Here is a 23906-nt window from a genome sequence, read left to right as displayed (position 1 = left end):
GACCAGGGCTACGCACTGAGCACTTGCCTCATGACTCCTCTTCATAACCCTAGAACTGCTGCTCAGGACACCTATAATGACAGTCTCTCGGCCACCAGGGCCATCATCGAGCACACAATTGGGATTCTGTAGCAGAGGTTTCGTTGCCTGGACCGCTCAGAGGGTGTGCTGCAGTACTCGCCTGAGTGTGTCTCCATATTCATGGTGTGCTGCATGCTCCACAACCTGGCCATCATGAGGGCACAACCATTGGAGGATGAGGCAGCAATGCCACCTGTGGAGGAGGAGGAGCAGGATCCAGAAGTGCAGGAGGAGGAGACACAAGAGGAGCAGCAGGTTGCAGGTGCCTAGCCACGCAGGAGGCAGCATCGCCATCGTGACCCTGCAAGGGAAGCACAAAGCTGTCTCATAGCTACGCGTTTCACATAACTGCTCATAACTGCATCTGTCCATGGGCAAACCTATGAGCCCTCTCACACATCATTCCCGCACAGACCTATTCAGAAATTTCCAAACCAAAATGAAGATTTATTACCCCCCAAACAATGGGTGCACAAAACATTAACATTATCAATTATCACCCTTGTGCAACTCCTTACAACCCTTCTGACACAGATCTATCCTTACACCACGCCGCACTGTCTCCCCTGTGGCTGCCTCATGACTTTGGGACGGCTGCTGTGTGTCTGTAGAGGAAGCTACAGATGTCGTTCTCTGGTGCCCTCGACCAGCTCTGTCCCTGGAAGGGCCGGATGTAGACTGGGCCGCTGGGCCGCATCCTCCTCTGCGCCTTCAGTCGGTAGTGGCAGATCCATGCTTGGCAGCAGTGGCGGAGTAGCAGGTCTAGGCTCAGGACTGCTGTGAATCTGAGGGCCCACATCAGTATCCTGATCCAAGGAGCCAGTGCCACCTCCCCCCCCCCCCCCCCCCCCCCCCCGGGGCAGCACTCCACCTCCCCCACCAATCTGCTGGAGCACAGTTCGGTGGGGTGGGGCAACACCAAAAGGTCCCCGATGGACCGTGGGGGACCCAACTGCAATGGCAGCAGTCAGATCTCGTGTTGCATCCAACTGAGACTGCAGGAGAGCAGCCACGATCTCGAAGCCACCAGAGACAACAGCTGTAAGACGCTCCGTGGCCTGTTGCCGAGAGTGCATGAGAGCATTCTGAACTTCCAGGGCGAAGGCCATCCTGTCCCAAGAAGCACTGCGACGCTAGTTCCCTAGCACCTGTGCTGCAATGGCAACTGCCACATCGCCCAACAGACCAGTCATTGCAGCTGAATCTGCACGGTCACTCTGGATATCCACCATCATCTGCACACTGGCAATGATGGTGTGCGCAGAGCTGTCTACAATGTGGGAGGTGGATTTTTCCACGCTCCTGACCACTTGCGACAGCCTCTTGGGCAGCCCTTACATTGCTGCCAAGCGCTCAATTTGCATGGCTTCCACCCATTTTTCATAAGCTCCAACATCAATGGGCTTGTCTGATTCCTCCTCATCAAGACTCGGCTGTGATCTTGCCCCTCCAGAGAGATGGCAGCCGAAGTTTCCTTTGCCCTTGACTATGCTGCAGCCCGCTATGTCCCAGTGCAGACCCCTCTCCTAAATCTATCATACCCAACTACGTACGCCCAGTATCTGAGCTGGCACGTGAGAATGTAGGAAGCAGTGACGCGGTGGTGTTGGCAGAGCTCTCCCCCTCTCCGTCTTCCTCATCGTACATGCTGCCAAGATCTTCCAGGGCCTCAGGTTTGTCCTCCTGACTCTGGCTGCCGGTCGCCTCAAGGACGCCCATCACGCTTTGGCTGACACTCGTGGTCTCATTTGCAATCATAAATGGGACAAGGGGTGCCATGAGGCTAAGGTGGTGCATTGCATCATCCAGCAAACAGCTTGCACACAAACATAAGCAATTGCCAGATAGCTGATGGCATTGCACAAAGGCCTTCACTTACCGATGCTGCCCCCAGCAGGATCGGCATGACTGGCGGCCACATGACTCACACTCGGGGTCTTATCTGCAAGCATAAATGGGATAAGGGGTGCCGTGAGTGTACGGTGGTGCATTGTACCATGGAGCAAGCAGCTTGCACACAAGCATAAGTAATTGTCAGGTAGCCAAGTGCACTGTCAGGGAGAGATGACATTGCACAAAGGCCTTCACTTACCCATGCTGCCCCCAGAGCCATCGGAACAACCAGCAGCCACAGGGATTCTTGTCCTGCAAAGCTAAGAAGGGTTAGTAAGTCGGAGTTCTCTGAGGCCTCGGCAATTAGTGCAAGTGTGGATCCATGACATGCAGCTGTGTATCTCGCATGCAAGGGAGCCTCCATTGTGAATGTGTGCACATTCATGCCTCAGCAATCAAATGCTACTTCAGCTGCTATATAGTGTTGGTGAGAAAGAAGTTAAGGTGAAGGAGCGTCTTGCAGATGTAAGGTGAGGAGTTGGGGGAACAGGTGCTCGCTTTCATTAGTCGAATGAGGTTGGTGAGCCTTTTCCGGCATTGGGTGGAGGTGCGCTGGTGAATGGAGGTCCCCGAAACCCCCTTTGCAATCTCCCTCCAGGCATTTAAGATGCTGCTCCTAATTGGTCGCCCACCAGTATCAGGGAAGAGTAACTGACTCCTTCCCTTCACAGCTTGAATCAGGCTTTCCAGCTCAGCGTCCCTCTTCAAAGGTCCTCTGAAGCAACTCAGACTGAAGTCAAAACCTGCCCTTTAAGAAGGCCAGGGAGTAGCTGGATCGTTAGGATCAATTGGTTAAGCGTGGGATTTTGCGTTCCAAACGCCACCGCGCTGCAACTAGCCCATTACCCCAGTCATTACCACTCCGCTCCATTTAGCCACTGAAAAAGCAGAATTTCGCTCTTAACACCACCGAATCCATATCGGCGGTAAGGGACGCTAATAAGCAGTAAGTGCACCCTCGTTCTGGCGGAGGGATTTTCAGCCCCTTAGAGTGTGTTTCCACCTGCAGGGAAGAGCAAAGCTAGAGGCCATCAATAGAAGATAGTCACCAAGAAATCAAATAGGGAATTCAGAAGAAACTTCTTTATCCAGAATGTGGTGAGAATGTGGAACTCACTACCATAGGGATTAGTTGAGGCAAATAGTATACATACATTTAAGAGGAAGCTAGATAAACATATTAGGGAGTAGGAAATAGAGGGTTATGCCAATAGTTAGATGAGGAAGGACGGGAGGAGGCTCGAGTGCAGCATAAACACCGGCATGGACTGGTTGGGCTGAATGACCTATTTCTCTGCTGTATATTGTATGTAATTCTATGGTGGCATCTTTCGCCTCCCCACTCTCCAGTATTACAGACACCATATCATATGGAGTATTTCATCATTTTGGTCTGTAGTGATCCCTATAACTTTAAAATGTCCAGCTTTTTTATGAAGGAATTAATCAGTACAGTATCAATATTATTCACTAGTCTGAAAGGAAAAATTCTTCTAATCTAGAGTTTCAACTTAAATTAATTTTAAATGCATGCTGTAGTTCTGTATCCAAATAGCTTTTATCTACATTTTATTTGCTTTTCAACATTTAAAAACCTGGATTGTGCATTCTATTCAATTTCTTTCTTCAGTAAGAGCAAGTGTGTACTATGATTGCAAATTTGTCCATAAACTAATATTGATAGCAATTGCCGCAAAAAGACTGAGGTTATTTGTACAATGAGAATTTTGGCATAAATTTTTTTTTGCAGTTTTCTACACAATGGCAATTCTTTCAATGCTTTATTGATTTTTTTTTAAAGAGAATAGATATTCTGTTAGTATTCTAAAAGTAAGTAAACACCCTTTCATAGGTTTCATTTGACACATTAAAAATACGAGACGACAGTCTTACTATATGTGGCTAACCTTTGCCATTTTGGGTTTTTTTCTGTTCTAGAAAAGTTGAGACGCAGTCTTCCAAATCTATCGAGGACATCTAATATACAGTCAGCAGAATCTGTTAAAAACAGTAGAAGTTGTGACTCGAATTTACAAGTGCCAAATGGGGGAATACCCCGAATTCAGCAACAAGCTTCAGCGAGTAAGTTTGCATTAAAGTCTGAACAAACAAGTTTATACACAAAGTTTCAAAAACCTTCAACAAGGTACTGCATAGGAGACTCATGACTAAGGTCAGAAGACAAGTAGCAAACTAGTTACAATAAAACAAGCAGGTGTTAAAGGTAGTTACTCAGACTGGCGAAAAGTGGGAAGTGGTGTTCCGCAGGGATCGGTGCTGGGACCACTGTTTTTCAACCTTTTACATCAATTATTTGGACTCGAAAATCAGAAGAACAATATCGAAATTTGCGGATGATTCCAAAAATAATTTGTGGAGGAGGTGGTATAGTTAATACTGAGAGGCAATACAATACAAGATGACATTAACACACTTGCTGAATGAGTATGTAAATGGCAAATTAATTTCAATATTGATGTGTGAGGTGGTACATCTTGGTAGGAGGAGTAAGGAGGCCACCTACTCCTCGGAAAATAAGAGTCTAAATGGGGCAGATGCACAAAGGGATCTAGGGGTGCCGATTCACAACTCATTAAAAGTAGCAACACAGGTTATCAAAGCCATCAAAAGTGCAAATCGACAAAGCACTGGGGTTAATTTCTAGAAGCATATTATTCAAAAGCAGCAAAGTTATGTTATGTTAACCCTTGATTAAACCGCACTTGGAGTACTGTGCACAGTTCTGGTCTCCACAATACAAAAAGGATATAGAAGCACTGGAGAAGGTGCAAAAATGATTTACAAGGAAGATACCAGAACTGAGATGGTACAACTATCTGTATCCCACACAACTATATAACAAAGACTGAACAGGCCTAGAAAAGAGGTGGCCTGATGGAGGTCTTAAGGTAGACGTAAAGTAGATGTTTCCACTTGTGGGGGAGTCCAAAACTAGGGGCCATAAATATAAGATAGTACTAATACATCCAATAAGGAATTCAGGAGAAGTTTCTTTACTTAGATCGTGATGAGAATATGGACTTCACTACCACATGGAGTGGTTCAGGTGAATAGCATAGATGCATTTAAGGGAAAGATGGGTAAATACATGAGGGAGAAAGGAACAGCAGGATATGTTGATAGGGTGAGATCAAGTAAGGTGGGAGGTGGCTCGTGTGGACCATAAACACTGGTAGGGACCTGTTGGCCGAATTACCTTTTTCTGTGAAGTAAAATTCGATATAATTGCACTAACAAGATAACTCATCAAGCCAAACCAAACCTCTTTGTTTGTGTAATTTTAGTGCAAAGTACTCATTCCTATTCTTTACCTAATCCATTTTCTTGTGTGTAAAAGTTTTTTAAATGTTTTCCGTTGCAAAATCCTTGTTTAAACTCATGGCCAACAATGCAGTATAGTCCTGACATTTCAGGATGGGAAGGTGATGTGAGTAGTTGTCAGTATTTTTTTATTCATTCCTGGAATGTGGGCGTTGCTGCCAAGGCCAGCACTTAGTGCCCATCCCTAATTGCCCCCGAGAAGGCAGTGGTGAGCCGCTGCCTTGAACCGCTGCAGTCCTTGTGGTGAGGGTACTCCCATAGTGCTGTTAGGGAGGGAGAGCCAGGATTTTGACCCAGTGACAATGAAGGAATGGCAATATATTTCCAAATCAGGATGGTGTGTAACTTGGAGGGGAACTTGGAGGCGGTGGTGTTCCCATGCACTTGCTGCCCTTGACCTTTTAGGTGGTAGAGGTCACAGGTTTGGTAGGTGTTGTCAAACAAGCCTTGGCGAGTTGCTGCAGTGCATCTTATAGCTGGTACACATTGGAGCCATGATGTACCGGTGGTAGAGGGAGTGAATGTTTAAGGTGGTGGATGGAATGTCAATCAAGCGGGCTGCTTTGTCCTGGATGTCAATTTTCTTGTGTTGTTGGAGCTGCACTCATCCAGGCAAGTGGAGAGTATTCCATCACACTCTTGACTTGTGCCTTGTAGATGGTGGCAGGGCTTTTGGGAGTTAGACGATGAGTCACTTGCTGCAGAATATCCAGCCTCTAACCTGCTCTTGTCACCGTATTGGCTGGTCCAGTTAAGTTTCTGGTCAACAGTGACTGCCCCCCCCCCCCCCCCCCCCAGGACATTGATGTTTGGGAATTCAGCGATGGTAATGCCATTGAATATCATGGGGCGGTGATTAGATTCTCGCTTGCTGGAAATAGTCATTGCCTGGCACTTAAGTGACATTAATGTTACTTGACACTTATAGCCCAAGCCTGACTGTCATCCAGGTCTTGATGCATGCGGGCATGGACTGCTGCATTATCTGAGGAGTTGCAAATTGAGCTGAAAACTGTGCAATCATCAGCGAACATCCCCACATCTGACCTTATGATGGAGGGAACGTCATTGATGAAGCAGCTGAAGATGGTTAGATCTGGGGCACTGCCCTATGGAACATAAGTGATTGGCTGGTGGATTGGTGAGTATTTAATCTTTTTATTTTTTAAAACATTTTATTTCCTTAGCAGTAAGAAGCCTTCTCATTGTTGCCAAATTAAATTAATTTAAAGGTTTAAGTCATGGCAGGAGAGCCCAGCCCCTTGTCATGCTCCTCCTGTGCTGTGTGGGAAATCAGGGAAGCTTCCAATGTCCCTGACTGCTATGTGTGCAGGAAGTGTGTCCAGCTGCAGCTCCTGGCAGACGCATTGCGGCACTGAAGCTGCTCATGGACTCACTCTGGAGCATCCACGATACTGAGGATGTCATAAATAGCACGTTTAGTGAGTTGGTAAAGGTTATTCAGGCAGATAGGGAATAGGTGACCATCAGGCAGAGCAGTGGAAGGAAGGTAGTGCAGGGGTTCCCTGCGGTCATCTCCCTCCAAAACAGATACACTGTTTTGGGTACTGTTGGGGGAGATGACCCATCAGGGGAAGGCAGCAGCAGCCAAGTTCATGGCACCATGGGTGGCTCTGCTGCACAGGAGGGCAGGAAAAAGAGTGGGAGAGCGACAGTGATCGGGGATTCTATTGTAAGGGGAATAGATAAGCATTTCTGCAGCCACAATTGAGACTCCAGGGTGGTATGTTGCCTCCCTGGTGCAAGGGTCAAGGATGTCTCGGAGCGGCTGCAGGGCATTTTGGAGGGGTAGGGTGAACAGCTAGTTGTCGTGGTGTATATAGGTACCAACGATATAGGTAAAAAACGGGAAGAGTCCCTACAAGCTGAATTTAGGGAGCTAGGAGTTAAATTAAAAAGTAGGACCTCAAACGTAGTAATCTCAGGATTGCTACCAGTGCCACGTGCTAGTCAGAGTAGGAATAGCAGGATAGCTAAGATGACGACGTGGCTTGAGGAATGGTGCAAGCGGAAGAGATTCAAATTCCTGGGACATTGGAAATGGTTCTGGGAGAGGTGGGACCAGTGCAAACCAGATGTTCTGCACCTGGGCAGGACCGGAACCAATGTCCTAGGGGAAGTGTTGCTCGTGCTGTGGGGGAGGGTTTAAACTAATGTAGCAGGGGGATGGGAATCTAAGCAGGGAGACAGAGGGAAGTAAAATGGGGGCAGAAGCAAAAAGTAGAAAGGTGATAAGGAAAGGTGGAGGGCAGCAAAATCAAAGGCAAAAATTAAAAAGGGCGACATTACAACATAACTCTAAAAGGACAAAGAGTGTTTTTAAAAAAAACAAGCCTGAAGGCTCTGTGCCTCAATGCGAGGAGCATTCGTAATAAGGTGGATGAATTATCTGCACAGAGAGCTGTTAACGGATATGATGTCATTGGGATTACGGAGACATGGCTCCAGGGTGCCCAAGGTTGCGAACTCAACATCCAGGGGTATTCAATATTCAGGAAGGATAGACAGAAAGGAAAAGGAGGTGGGGTGCCGTTGCTGGTTAAAGAGGAGATTAACGCAATAGTAAGGAAGGATATTAGCTTGGATGATGTGGACTCTGTATGGGTAGAGCTGCGGAACTCCAAAGGGCAGAAAACGCTAGTGGGAGTTGTGTACAGATCACCAAACAGTGGTAGTGAGGTTGGGGATGGCATCAAACTGGAAATTAGGGATGCGTGCAATAAAGCTACAGTAGTTACCATGTGTGACTTTAATCTACATATAGATTGGGCTAACCAAGCTGGTAGCAACACGGTGGAGGAGGTATTTCTGGAGTGAATAAGGGATGGTTTTCGAGACCAATATGTCGAGGAACCAACCAGAAAGCAGGCTATCCTAGACTGGGTCTTGTGTAATGAGAGAGGATTAATTGGAAATCTTGTTGTGCGAGGGAAGAGTGACCATAATATGGTAGAATTCTTCGTTAAGGTGGAGAGTGACACAGTTAATTCAGAGACGAGGGTCCTGAACTTAAGGAAAGGTAACTTCGATGGTAAAAGGCGTGAATTGGCTAGGACAGACTGGCGAATGATACTTAAAGGGTTGACGGTGGATAGGCAATGGCAGACATTTAAAGATCACATGGATGAACTTCAACAATTGTACATCCTTGTCTGATGTAAAAATAAAACGGGGAAGGTGGCTCAACCGTGGCTAACAATGGAAATTAGGGATAGTGTTAAATCCAAGGAAGAGGCATATAAATTGACCAGAAAAAGCAGTAAACTGGAGGACTGGGAGAAATTTAGAATTCAGCAGAGGACGACAAAAGGTTTAATTAGGAGGGAGAAAATAGAGTATGAGAGTAAGCTTGCAGTGAACATTAAAAACTGACTGCAAAAACTTCTATAGATATGTGAAGAGAAAACAATTATTGAAGACAGATGTAGGTCCCTTGCAGTCAGAATCAGGTGAATTTATAATGGGGAACAAGGAAATGGGAGACCAATTGAACAAATACTTTGGTTCTTCTTCAATAAGGAAGACACATATAACCTTCCGGAAATACTCAGGGAACTGAAGGTCTAGCGAGAAGGAGGAACTGAAGGAAATCATTATTAGTCAGGAAATTGTGTTAGGGAAATTGATGGGATTGAAACCCGATAAATCCCCATGGCCTGATAGTCTGCATCCCAGAGTACTTAAAGAAGTGGCCCTAGAAATAGTGGACGCATTGGTGGTCATTTTCCAACATTTTATAGACTCTGCATCAGTTCGTATGGATTGGAGGGTAGATAATGTAACCCCACTTTTTAAAAAAGAAGGGAGAGAGAAAACAGGGAATTATAGACCGGTTAGCCTGACATCGGTAGTGGGGAAAATGTTGGAATCAATTATTAAAGATGAAATAGCAGCACATTTGGAAAACAGTGACAGGATCAGTCAAAGTCAGCATGGATTTATGAAAGGGAAATCTTGCTTGACAAATCTTCTGGAATTTTTTGAGTATGTTTCCAGTAGAGTGGACGAGGAAGAACCAGTGGATGTGGTGTATTTGGACTTTCAAAAGGCTTTTGACAAGGTCCCACACAAGAGATTAGTGTGCAAAATTAAAGCACGTGGTATTGGGGGTAATATATTGACGTGGATAGAGAACTGGTTGGCAGACAGGAAGCAAAGAGTAGGAATAAACGGGTCCTTTTCAGAATGGCAGACAGTGACTAATGGGGTACCGCAAGGTTCAGTGCCGGGACCGCAGCTATTTACAATATACATTAATGATTTAGACAAAGGAATTGAATGTAATATCTCCAAGTTTGCAGATGACACTAAGCTGGGTGGCAGTGTGAGCTGTGAGGCGGATGCTAAGAGGCTGCAGGGTGACTTGGACAGGTTCGGTGAGTGGGCAAATGTATGGCAGATGCAATATAATGTAGATAAATGTGAGGTTATCCACTTTGGTGGCAAAAACAGAAAGACGGAATATTATCTGAATGGTGACAGATTAGGAAAAGGGGAGGTGCAACAAGACCTGGGTGTCATGGTACATCAGTCATTGAAAGTTGGCATGCAGGTACAGCAGGCGGTGAAGAAGGCAAATGGCATAGAAACATAGAAAATAGGTGCACGAGCAGGCCATTCGGCACTTCGAGCCTGCACCACCATTCAATAAGATCATGGTTGATCATTCCTTCAGTACCCTTTCCTGCTTTCTCTCTATGCCCCTTGATCCCCTTAACCGTAAGGGACATATCTAACTCCCTCTTGAATATATCCAATGAACTGGCATCAACAACACTCTGCGGCAGGGAATTCCACAGGTCAACAACTCTGAATGAAGAAGTTTCTCCTAATCTCAGTCCTAAATGCCCTACCCCTTATCCTAAGACTATGTCCCCTGGTTCTGGACTTCCCCAAAATCGAGAACATTCTTCCCTCATCTAACCTGTCCAATCCCGTCAGGATCTTATATGTTTCTATGAGATCCCCTCTCATCCTTCTAAACGCCAGTGAATAAAAGCCCCGTTGATCCAATCTCTCCTCATATGACAGCCTAGCCATCCCTGGAATCAGTCTGGTGAACCTTTGCTGCACTCCCTCAATAGCAAGAACGTCCTTCCTCAGACTAGGAGACCAAAACTGAACATAATACTCCAGGTGAGGCCTCACTTAGGCCCTGTACAACTGCAGTAAGACCTCCCTGCTCCTATATTCAAATCCCCAAGCTATGAAGGCCAACATACCATTTGCCTTCTTTACCGCCTGCTGTACCTGCGTGCCCACTTTCAGTGACTGATGAACCATGACACCCAGGTCTTGTTGCACTTCCCCTTTTTCTAGTCTGCCGCCATTCAGATAATAATCTGCCTTCGTGTTTTTGCCCCCAAAATGGATAACCTCACATTTATCCACATTATACTGCATCTGCCATGTATTTGCCCACTCACCTAATCTGTCCAAGTCACCCTGCAGCCTCTTAGCGTCCTCCTCACAGCTCACACCACCACCCAGTTTAGTGTCATCCGCAAACTTGGAGAGATTACACTCTATTCCTTCATCCAAATCGTTAATGTATATTGTAAAGAGCTGGGGTCCCAGCACTGAGCCCTGCAGCACCCCACTAGTAACTCTGCCATTCTGAAAAGGACCCGTTTATCCCGACTATCTGCTCCCTGTCTGCCAACCAGTTCTCTATCCATGTCAGTACATTACCCCCAATACCATGCGCTTTGATTTTGTACACCAATCTCTTGTGCGGGACCTTGTCAAAAGCCTTTTGAAAGATCAAATACACCATATCCACTGGTTCTCCCTTGTCCACTCTACTAGTTACATCCTCAAAAAATTCTAGAAGATTTGTCAAGCATGATTTCCCTTTCATAAATCCATGCTGACTTGGACCGATCCTGTCACTGCTTTCCAAATGGGCTGCTATTTTATCCTTCATGATTGATTCCAACATTTTCCCCACTACTGATGTCAGGCTAACCGGTCTATAATTACCCACTTTCTCTCTCCCTCCTTTTTTAAAAAGTGGGGTTACGTTAGCTACCCTCCAGTCCATAGGAACTGATCCAGAGTCGATAGATTGTTGGAAAATGATCACCAATGCATCCACTATTTCTGGGGCTACTTCCTTATAGGATTTGAGTATAGGAGCAGGGAGGTCTTACTGCAGTTGTACAGGGCCTTGGTGAGGCCACACCTTGAATATTGTGTACAGTTTTGGTCTCCTAATCTGAGGAAGGACATTCTTGCTATTGAGGGAGTGCAGCGAAGGTTCACCAGACTGATTCCCGGGATGGCAGGACTGACATATGAAGAAAGACTGGATCGACTAGGCTTATATTCACTGGAATTTAGAAGAATGAGAGGGGATCTCACAGCAACATATAAAATTCTGATGGGACTGGACAGGTTAGATGCAGGAAGAATGTTCCCGATGTTGGGAAAGTCCAGAACCAGGGGTCACAGTCTAAGGATAAGGGGTAAGCCATTTAGGACCGAGATGAGGAGAAACTTCTTCACTCAGAGCTGTGAACCTGTGGAATTCTCTACCATAGAAAATTGTTGAGGCCAGTTCATTTGATGTATCAAAAGGGAGTTAGATGTGGCCCTTACGGCTAAAGGGATCAAGGAGTGTGGAGAGAAAGCAGGAATGGGGTTCTGAGGTGAATGATCAGCCATGATCATATTGAATGGTGGTGCAGGCTCGAAGGGCCGAATGGCCTACTCCTGCACCTATTTTCTATGTTTCTATATTTCTGCAGCGATGTCCTGGCGCTGTGGTGATCGGTCTCCAAAGAAAACATAACCATCTTCCTTTGTGCTCGCTTTGACTCCAGTCAGTGGAGAGTTTTCCCCCTGATTCCCATTGACTTCAATTTTTCTCGGGCTCACTGATGCTATGCTCAGTCAAATGCTGCCTTGATTTCAAGGGCATTCACTCTCACCTCACTTCTGGAATTCAACACTTTTGTCCATGTTTGGACCAAGGCTGTAATGAGGTCGCGAGCCGAATGGCGGAACCCAAACTGAGCATTGGTGAGCAAGTGCCGCTTCATAGCACTGTTGACGACACCTTCCATTGTTTTATTGATGATTGAGAGTAGACTGATGGGGTGGTAATTGGCCAGATTGGATTTGTCCTGCTTTTTGTGGACAGGACATACCTAGGCAGTTATCCACTGTGTCGGATAGATGTCATTGTTGTACTGGAACAGCTTGATTAGAGGCACGGCTCGTTCTAGAACACCATTCTTGAGCACTACAGCCGCAATGTTGTCGGGACCCCTTAGCCTTTGCCGTGTCCAGTGTGCTCAGCCATTTATCGATATCACGTGGCGTGAATCAAATTATCTGAAGACTGGGTTCTGTGATGGTGGGAATTTCAGGAAGAGGCTGCGATCGATCAGCCACTCGGCACTTCTGCTTGAGGATGGTTGCAAACGCTTCAGCCTTGTCTTTTGCATTCACATGCTAGGTTCCTCCATCATTGAGGATGGGGATGTTCATGAATCTCCTCCACCCATTAGTTCTTTAATTGTCCACGACCATTGACGACTGGATATGACAGGACTGCAGAGCTTTGATCCATTGGTTGTGGAATCACTTAGCTCTCACTATAGCATGCTGCTTCCGCTGTTTAGCATGCATATAGTCCTGTGTTGCAGCATCCGTAGGTTGGCACCTCAATTTTACAGACGCCTGGTGCTGATCGTGGCATGCTTTTCTGCACTCATTGGTTCCCTGGCTTGATGGTAATGGCAGAATGAGGAATATGCTGGGCCATGAGTTTACAGATTGTGGTGAAATACAATTATGCTGCTGATGGCCCGCAGCGCCTCATAGATACACAGTTTTGAGATCTGTTCTGAATCTATCACATTTAGCGCAGTGGTAGTGCCAAACAAAAAGATGGAGGGTGCCCTTGGTGTGAAGATGGACTTCAAGTTCACAAGCACTGTACAGTGGTCACTTCTACCAATACTATTATGGACAGATGCATCTGCGACAGGTAGATTGGTGAGGACGAGGTCAAGTAGGTTTTTCCCTCGTCTTGGTTCTCTCATCACCTGACATCAGTAGTGGGTAAAATGATGGAATCAATTGTTAAGGATGTCATAGATGCGCATTTGGAAAGAGGTGACGTGATAGGTCCAAGTCAGCATGGATTTGTGAAAGGGAAATCATGCTTGACAAATCTTCTGGAATCTTTTGAGGATGTTTCCAGTAGAGTGGACAGGGGAGAACCAGTTGATGTGGTATATTTGGACTTTCAGAAGGCTTTTGACAAGGTCCCACACAAGAGATTAATGTGCAAAGTTAAAGCACATGGGATTGGGGGTAGTGTGCTGACAGGGATTGAGAACTGGTTGTCAGACAGGAAGCAAAGAGTAGGAGTAAATGGGTACTTTTCAGAATGGCAGGCAGTGACTAGTGGTGTACCGCAAGGTTCTGTGCTGGGGCCCCAGCTGTTTACATTGTACATTAATGATTTGGACGAGGGGATTAAATGTAGTATCTCCAAATTTGCGGATGACACTAAGTTGGGTGGCAGTGTTAGCTGCGAGAGGATGCTATGAGGCTGCAGAGTGACTTAGATAGGTTAGGTGAGTGGGCAGATGAAGTATAATGTGGATAAATGTGAGGTTATCCACTTTGGTGGTAAAAACAGAGAGACAGACTATTATCTGAATGGTGACAGATTAGGAAAAGGGGAGGTGCAACGAGACCTGGGTGTCATGGTACATCAGTCATTGAGGGTTGGCATGCAGGTACAGCAGGCAGTTAAGAAAGCAAATGGCATGTTGGCCTTCATAGGGGGGGTACAGGGGCAGGGAGGTGTTGCTACAGTTGTACAGGGCCTTGGTGAGGCCACACCTGGAGTATTGTGTACAGTTTTGGTCTCCTAACTTGAGGAAGGACATTCTTGCTATTGAGGGAGTGCAGTGAAGGTTCACCAGACTGATTCCCGGGATGGCGGGACTGACATATCAAGAAAGACTGGATCAACTGGGCTTGTATTCACTGGAGTTCAGAAGAATGAGAGGGGATCTCATAGAAACATTTAAAATTCTGACGGGTTTAGACAGGTTAGATGCAGGAAGAATGTTCCCAATGTTGGGGAAGTCCAGAACCAGGGGTCACAGTCTTAAGTATAAGGGGTAAGCCATTTAGGACTGAGATGAGGAGAAACTTCTGCACCCAGAGAGTGGTGAACCTGTGGAATTCTCTACCACAGAAAGTTGTTGAGGCCAATTCACTAAATATATTCAAAAAGGAGTTAGATATAGTCCTTACTACTAGGGGGATCAAGGGGTATGGCGAGAAAGCAGGAATGGGGTACTGAAGTTGCATGTTCAGCCATGAACTCATTGAATGGCGGTGCAGGCTCGAAGGGCCGAATGGCCTACTCCTGCACCTATTTTCTATGTTTCTATGCAGACCCAGTTTGGCCGCAATGTCCTTCAGGACTCGGCCAACTCGGTCAGTAGTGGTGCTACAGAGCCACTCTTGGTGATGGACAGTGATGTCCCGCCACCCAGAATAAATTCTGTGCTCTTGCTACTCTCAGTGCTTCTTCCAAGTGGTTTTCAGCACGGAGGAGTACGGATTCATCAACTGAGGGAGGGCGATAGGTGGTAATCAGCAGGAGATTTTCTTACCCATGCTTGACCTGAAGCCATGAGACTTCGTGAGATCTGGAGTCAAATGTTGAGAACTCCCAGAGCTGTTCTCTCCAGACTCTATACCATTGTGCCCCCACCCCTGGTGGGTCTGTCCAGCTGGTGGGACAGGGCATACCCAGGTTTAGTGATGGTGGAGTCTGGGACGTTAGCTGAAAGGTATGATTCTGTGAGAATGACTGTCAGGCTGTTGTTTGACTAGTCTGTGGGACAGCTCTCTCAATTTTGGCAGATGTCCCCAGATGTTAGTGAGGAGGACTTTGCAGGGTCGACTGGGCTGGGTGAGCCTTTTTCGTGTCCAAAGCCGGTTCCGAGGTTGATACCAGGTGATTCGCCGGGTTTTAACCTTCTTATTGTTTTCTGTAGCAGTTTGATACAACTGAGTGGCTTGCTAGGCCATTTTAGAGGGCAGTTAAGAGTCAACCATATTGCTGTCACACACAGGCCAGACCAGGTAAGGATGGTGGATTTCCCTCCCTAAAAGACATTCGTGACAGCAGTCAAGGACTTCATTGTGAGCATCTCCATTAACCCGCTATGAATCTGCATCCTATTTTTGTCCCGGATCCTGTTTCTGACTCCATGTTGTCCATATAGTGATCTGGGTCACTCTGCTGTCTTCCTGGGAGCAGGGATGAATTTTAAATGTTTGAAGTGATGTTACTGTGCCTTTTTCTCTCTATCTGACCATGGAGGAAGTTGCCAGCTGTTGCATTCGCTGGCTGGTCTTCGTCAATATTCTGTACTTCATTCACTGGCACTTTAATTCCTACTCTAATTTTAAATAGTGCCAGTAAGATTTGTCGGTTGCTGTGCCAGCAAGTAATTCCTGCAAGGTCAGGTAGAGGCAGAGCACTTTACACATCTTTCTGTTGAAAAACAAAGTACTGGTAAACAGAAAATTTGACTGTTCTACCTGTGATTACATAAATTTTGTGACATTAAAATGATCTGCAAGGCAAATTTATTTATCACTAATATAGCTAGTTCAACAGTGTTTTGCAATCTAATCTAATAATGTTCTCCTTTACAAAAGTTTGATCTATGCAGAGAATGTGCCCTTGATTGGTGGATTAAATTCTTGAGCATCCTGTATTTGTGAGTGAGGTAATTGTTATGTTTTCGGTACAAACTCTCAAAAACACAGGCTTTAAGATGGCTGGTAACTTCAAGAAGCCTGTCAGGTGACCTGACCTGTTTATTCTTGTAAACAGCATTGGCTCCAATGCCACAGTAGTCCACTGGGTGGAACTATATATATTACATTTCTTCCTTAATGAAAAAGTAATTATAATTAACAATCATCATCATACATAACTTGCATGGTTATACATAACAAAAGATATGGACTTATTTTGCCATATTTACAAATCAAGCTTAACCACTTGTTTTCTGTTTTGAAGAGGATACATTTGCTCTCGAACAGAAACTTGCAAACATGGTGTTAGATTCATTCTAAGCTAATCCTGAGTAAAGTTTTCATCCAAAGGATGCCCTTGATTTACATTTGAACACTCTATAACTTCAGACTGTTTATCTGCCTGACTCGGACTCTTGACTTAAATTCTGACTTTCTCTTGGACTTGTTTCCAGTACATTTGATATAGGATATGCTACTGGTACTTTACTTGTATCAAAATTATCTGATAAGTCAGAAATAATCGAATCACTCCAACCTTGAACTCCTTCCACGTCTATAGGTAAAATATGATCAGCGTGAACAAACCTAACCTGTCCATGATCAAACATCTTGACAAAATATGTGCGAGGAACATACATCTTCACCACTCTTCCTGGTAACCACTTTGACCATTTATGGTGATGGTTCTTCACTCTCACCTTCTGATTTAATTTCACACTTCAATCTTTTACTCTACCTCTATCATGATTCTGTTTCTGTCTTAATTGTTTCTCTTCTACGGACTGTGCCAAGTTTGGTTTTAATAAAGAGAATCTGGTTCGTGGCTGTCATGTGAAAAACAACTCTGCTGGTGTTCTACCAGTAGTTGTAAGTGGAGTATTACGATACGTAATTAGAAAATTAGCCAATTTGTGGTCCAATGACAACTGTCATTTCTTTGGATTTGGATCCAACATCTGTTTGATGAGAGCACGATTTACTATTTGTACTGTGTGCTCTGCTGCACCTTTTGAACTGTGCAAATTCTTCTGAACAAAATTGTGGTCCATTATCAGAAACAATTTCTTGGAGGCCAAATGAAGAAAATAATCTTCGCAAAATGTCTAATGTTTTATTTGTTACTTTCCACATTGGAAACATCTCGACCCACTTCGAATGGATATCAATCACAATGAACAATTATTGTCCTTCTAGCTCTGCAAAATCGATATGTAACCTTTGCCACACCCAGGAAGGCTGTAATGGTGCTGATGGTGGTTTCTTGCCTACCGATTGACATGTCGTACACTGACTGACGATGTACTCTATATCTTTATCTAGACCTGGCCACCATAAGTAACTGCATGCAAAACTCTTGGTCAAGCACATTCCCAGGTGCTGTGATCATGAAGATCTCCTAATAATTTGGACCTGAATTTATTTGGTACAACCACTCTTCAATGATTCAATCTTTATCGACTGATAATTAATTCCAATGAATGAAGAATGGATGAATATCTTTGTTTGTTACCTGGTTTGGCCAGCCATTTGCGATGTAATCATACATCTTTGACATAACTGGGTCATGTTTGGTTGCTCTACCAATCTCTTCAGCTGTGACTGGCAGTTCATCAATTTATGAAAAATAGAACACTTCTTCCCTATTGGGTGTAACTTGTGATGGGGAAGGCAATCTAGACATAACATCAGCATTACTGTGATCAGCTAATTGTCTGTATTCAATATCATATGTATATGCTGACATTCAAAGCCCATCTCTGCATTTGGGCTGCAGCTAATGTTGGAACTGGGGATTTTGGATGGAGGATTGCTGTCAGGGGCTTATGGTCCGTAATGATAAACTTACGACCATGCAAGTATTTGTGGAACTTCTTGACCCCAAAAGTTAATGCCAAAGCTTCCCTTTCGATTTGCGCATAATTACGCTCACTGGCACTGAGTGTGCGTGAAGCAAAAGCAATTGGTTTCTTCTCCCCACTACGTACTCCATGAGATCACTGTCCCAACTCCCTACGGAGAGGCATCACGTGCTAGCTTGATCTCCTTAGATACATCATAGTGAACTCACATGGTGCTCTCTACCAATTGGCTTTTACACTCCTTGAATACTGTGTCGCATTCTTCTGACCACTTCCAATGGACCTGTTTTTTCAATAATTCATTCAGTGGATGTAATACTGCAGCTAAATTTGGCCGGAACTTCCCATAATAGTTCAAAAGACCCAAAAATGATCGAAGTTCAGTTACATTCTTTGGAGTAAGTGCATTTCTGATTGCATCCAGCTTTCCCTTGGTTGGATGTAAACCATCTTTGTCTACTCTGTACCCTAAGTACTCCACTGAGTTTTGAAATAACTCACACTTGCGAGCAGTCACTCGTACTCTGTGCTTCTCTAGCTGTTTGAGGACTTCATTCAATATGTTATTATGAATTTGCCTGTTTGGTGCTGAAATTAGTATGTCATCTAAATAACCTACTTATCCCTTCAATAGCTGGTTCATCACCCCTTGGAATATGGCAGGGACGGAAGACACCCCAAATGATAGCATATTAAATTGGTATAGGCCTAGGTGAAAATTTATAGTCAAGCATGACTTGGACTCCTCATCTAGTTCAAGTTGTAAGTAGGCATTCGTAAGGTTCAACTTTAAGATCTGACCGCTGTCAGTGTTGTGAACAAATCTTCTACATTTGACAATGTATTGGGGAGATTACCCTCTAGAATTTGGTTTACGGTTACTTTATAATTACCACACAACCTTACCTTACCATTAGACTTAGGTACAACAACAATGGGTGTAGCCCAATTACATAGATATAGGCCCCACGTTTCCACACGCGGCAAAACAGGCGCCCCTCCGAGCTGGGCGCCTGTTTTTCGCGTCGAAAACGGCGCCTGAAAAAAACCGCGCTATTCTCAAGCGCTTTGCAGTTCGATGTGTGCTTGGCGCGGCGCCCAGGGAGCGGAGCCTACCACTCGCGCCGATTTTGTAAGTAGGAGGGGGCGGGTACCATTTAAATGAGTTTTTTTTAGAGCCGGCAACCGTGCGCGTTGGAGCGTTTGCGCACGCGCAGTGTGAAGGAAACATTGGCACTCGCCCATTTTTGTAGTTCTTTGTAGATGTTCAATTTTTAACATTTTTTAATAAAACCAAATTGCCCTTCCATGATCAGCACTGAGGCTCCTTGCAGCAGTGAGAAGGCTGCAGGAAGCCTCAGAAGTTGAGGCAGCCGTTTCCCGACTGGCCCCTGCCGTCGGGAATGGCTGCCTCAACATCTGAGGCTTCCTGCAGCCTTCTCACTGCCTCCCCCCCGCTGCCGTCGGTCGGGCCCTCACTGCCTCCCCCCCGCTGCTGTCGGGAACGGCTGCTGCCGTCGGTCGGGCCCTTACTGCCTCCCCCCCCCGCCCCCCCTGCCGTCGGGAATGGCTGCCTCAACTTGTGAGGCTTCCTGCAGCCTTCTCCTTGCCTGAAAGGCCTGCCTGAAGCACTTTCACACAGGTAGGAAGATCGTTTATTTAATCTTTTCTTTGCTTATAAACTTTTATTCAGGTTGGAATTATTTGTATAATATTTATATAAGTATAACTAAGGATTTATTGTAGAATGTAATGACTTCCCTTCCCCCCCCCCCCCCTCACCTTGTTCCGGACGCCTAATTTGTAACCTGTGCCTGATTTTTTAATGTGTAGACAAGGTTTTTTCAGGCCTACAAAAATCTTCACTTGCTCCATTCTAAGTTAGTTTGGAGTACGTTTTCACTGGAAACTTTCAAATCAGGCGTCAGTGGCCGGACACGCCCCCTTTTGAAAACAAAATTCTGTTCCAAAGTGAAACTGTTCTACCTGACTAGAACTGCAGAAAACTTAAATGTGGAGAATTGCGATTTCTAAGATACTCCGTTCTCCACCAGTTGCTCCTAAAAATCAGGAGCAAATCATGTGGAAACTTGGGGCCATAATGTTCTGAGTCTCTAGTCTTTTAAGTTCTTGTTCAACTTTCTCCTCGAGTGTATATGGTACGGGACGTGGCTTGCAGTAAACCGGTCTAGCGTCCTTCTGTACCCTGACACTCGCCTTGAAGCCTTGGATCGGACTGCCTGTTTCGCAGAACACCATCGGATACTTTTTGATGACATCCTGTGATGCAAATCTCGTTCCAACACACAAAATCTCACTTCAATCCAGCTTCAGTGATCCCAACCAATTTCTTCCTAGTGAAGCAGGCTTGTCTCCTGCCACTACTAAGAGAGGCAAGCTCTGAAATTGATCCTTGTATTTCACCGGTACAGTGATATGACCTACCACAGGAATGTTCTCTCCCGAGTAGCCTCGCAGCTCTATCTTGGATTTCTCCAATGGGAAATCATGCAATTTGTCGAGGTATAGCGATTCCGGTACTACACTCACGGATACACCAGTGTCGATTTCCATGGGTATCTTGATTCCTGCAACATCTACGTGGATGATACTTTTCGAATCGCTGTTAGTTACCCTTGTGCTCCTGATGATGTGTAACTCTAAAACCTCCTCGTCCTGTTGTTTTTCTTCCATGCTATGTAGTCTCTGGAGATTTATACTTACAGCTTTGAAAGTTGGTTTACTCTTCAGTCGGCATGCCTTTGCAAGATGCCCAGTTTTCCTGCATTAGAAACACTCTGCCTTCACATATGGACAACTTTGAGCAATGTGTTGTCCCAGGCACCGATGGCAGGACTTCGGTGCTCTGTTAGCATTGCCAGTTGCTGAGACCTTGGGGCCCAACTGCCTTTTACTTTTAACCTGCAGGCAATTCACCTCGGTTGTCTGACGACTAATAATGATACGAAATTCTCGGGAATATTGGTCGGCCATGTCCATTGACATAGTTGTCTGACAAGTTGTCAATAACTTTCTTCTGATCGCATCATTTTTCATCCCACAAACAAAACGGTCACGCAATGCTTGGTCCTGAAAGTTTCCGAAATTACAATGAATAGATAGCTTTTTTAATACAATGTACTCGCTGATACTTTCTTCGGTTAACTGATCTCTTATTCCGAAACGATAACTTTTAGCAATTTCCAGGGGCTCAGGACTGTAGTGCTGACTCTGCTTAAGTGATATGTCCTTTGGCTTGACAGGCACAAGCAAATTTTTCAGGGTTTCATACACCTCGGGCTCTGCTTCAGTTAAGAAGCCGGTTATGGTTTTGGTTATGGTTTTCATCATCAGCGACTTCGATGATACTATTTGCGGTGAAAAACATTTCTAGCCGCTCCATATACGCTCCGAAACTTTCATGGTCGCTTTGAAACTCCCCCAAGCGCCCTATTATTCCCATAGGCGCGACCATCTGGACTCTGGCAGTTCAGCCAAGTGTGCTTGTAATTTACCTTGGATTTTTAGCTGTTAAACAAAACACAGAAGCTCTCAAAGTCTCTCTGTCAGATGGCTATATCGTCCACCAACAAAAATTTCAGCTAGGTTATCTGATTATCCTATCCTTCATCACCAATGTTATGTTTTCGGTACAAACTCACAAACACACAGGCTTTAAGAAGCTGATATTGAATGGTGGTGCAGGCTCGATGGGCCAAATGGCCTACTCCTTCACTTACTTTTCTATAACTTCAGGAAGCCTGTCAGGTGACCTGACCTGTTTGTTCTTGTAAACAGCATAAACACTGGGTGGAGATATATATATTACAGTAATAACCAATAATTAAAAGGGTACTTTGAGGCTCTAAACTTCATTGGTTTGTCAAGGGGCCAGACCAGACTTTAGTGGATAAAAAATAAAATGTGACGTTGTGAGATATAAAGATGTTTGCCATTCATGTGGCATGCCCTCCCTCCCACCGAGTGTGATGATAAATCTACCGTATCAAAATAATGTATTTCTAGAATTTTTTTCCCCCACACAATGGGCCCAAGTTTCGAACCGCGCCTAGAACGGCGCAGTCCCGACCTGGACGCCCGTTTTTCGCGCCACAAAGTGCGCCTAAAAAAATCTCCGTATTCTCCACCTCCCTGCAGGTCCTCTGGCCCTTGGCGCAGCGCTGTAGGGGGCGGAGCCAGGTCCCTGCGCTGAAAACAGTGCCGGGACCTCTGCACATGCGCGCTACAGTGGGCACGCAAGTGCAGTAGCTCCAGGCGCCCAAAACTGTGTGGGAGGGGCCCGAAGCACGCAGCCCCTAGCCCTGGCCGAATGGCCTCACTGGGGCTGCGTGAATAAGGCTCCTCCCACGGCCAGCTCCTGCTTCCTCCCGACTCGACTCCCGCTTCCCGCCTCCGGATCCGACTCCCGCTCCCCCCCAGACTGGACCCGACCCGACTCCCGCTCCCCCCCCCCCCAACCCGACTCCAGGTCCCCCCCCACCCGACTGGACCCGACCCGACTCCCGCTCTGCCCCCGCCCCCGGACTGGATCCGACTTGACCTCCCTCTCCCCGACCTGACCTCCCTCTCCCTCCCTCCCCCCGACCCGAACCGAACCGACCTCCCTCCCATCACCCCCCCGACCCGACCCAACGCCACCTACCTGTAAATCTGGTGCTGGGGACGGGCCCTGCCCGAAGTCTTGGGCCCGGCCTGTTCAGCCTCCCTCCCCCTTCTCCTTTCTCCCCCACACCCCCAATCTCCTTCCCCCCCCCCTCCAATCTCCTTCCCCCCCCCCAATCTCCTTCCCCCCCCCTCAATCTCCTTCCCCCCCCTCAATCTCCTTCCCCCCCCCTCAATCTCCTTCCCCCCCCCTCAATCTCCTTTCCCCCCCCCTCAATCTCCTTTCCCCCCCCTCAATCTCTTTCCCCCCCCACAATCTCCTTCCCCCCCACAATCTCCTTCCCCCCCCAATCTCCTTCCCCCCCCCCCAATCTCCTTCCCCCCCCCCAATCTCCTTCCCCCCCCCCCCCAATCTCCTTCCCCCCCCAATCTCCTTCCCCCCCATCTCCTTCGCCCCCCCCCATCTCCTTCGCCCCCCCATCTCCTTCGCCCCCCCCCATCTCCTTCGCCCCCCCCATCTCCTTATCGCCCCCCCCATCTCCTTCGCCCCCCCCATCTCCTTCGCCCCCCCACCCCCATCCCTCCCCCCCTCTCTCCCTCTACCCCCCTCCTCCCCCTCCCCTCGCTGTCAGAAACACAGACACTGACAGACAGAGAATGAGACACACACACACACAGACAGAGAGATAGAGACACTGACAGAGACACACTGAGGGGGGGCATCCCAGCACGCTGTTGGAGGGCTCCCGGTGCTGCAGTAGGTAAGTAGAAAATGTTTTATTTATTGATTTTTTTTAAAATTATTTCTTCTTAATTTTTTTTGATTGATTTATTGGTTAATTTATTGATGTATTTATCATTTATTATTGATGATGGCTCTTTATTTGTAAAACTGAAGTGTTTAATGTTTGTAAGCTTCCCTTTAAACCCCCCCCCCCACCATTCCCTACGCCTGATTTGTAACCTACACCTGATTTTCCAAAGTGTAGACAAGGTTTTTTTGAGCGTACAAAAATCTTCACTTACTCCATTCTAAGTTAGTTTGGAGTAAGTTTTCACTGACGAAACTTTGAAAACAGGTGTAAGTGGCCGGACACGCCACCTTTTGAAAAAAAAATTCTGTTCCAAAGTGAAACTGTTCTAACTGACTAGAACTGGAGCAAACTAAATGACGAGAATTCCGATTTCTAAGATACTCCGTTCTACACCAGTTGCTCCTAAAAATCAGGAGCAAATCATGTGGAAACTTGGGGCCAATAATTGTAGTGTTCTATTATT

At 46.1% G+C, this 23906-nt stretch overlaps 1 protein-coding gene across 2 annotated transcripts in view; it reads left to right on the top strand.

The window, feature by feature from the left end:
* slain2 (SLAIN motif family, member 2) overlaps window positions 1-23906 on the top strand; it is a 153409-nt gene that overhangs the window by 90786 nt on the left and 38717 nt on the right. Inside the window, exon 6 of one of the 2 annotated variants that reach the window (XM_070870131.1) lies at window positions 3913-4056. The exons of the other annotated variant lie outside the window; for it this stretch is intronic. Coding sequence (XP_070726232.1) covers window positions 3913-4056 — 144 coding nt within the window. The remainder of the gene's footprint in view (window positions 1-3912; window positions 4057-23906) is intronic. 2 annotated transcript variants of the gene reach the window in all.

Source organism: Pristiophorus japonicus, chromosome 2 (genome assembly GCF_044704955.1).
Source record: "Pristiophorus japonicus isolate sPriJap1 chromosome 2, sPriJap1.hap1, whole genome shotgun sequence".
In the NCBI taxonomy this organism is placed as follows: domain Eukaryota; kingdom Metazoa; phylum Chordata; class Chondrichthyes; family Pristiophoridae; genus Pristiophorus; species Pristiophorus japonicus.
Note: the sequence above shows the minus strand (reverse complement) of the source record. Positions and strands in the feature narration are given on the sequence as shown.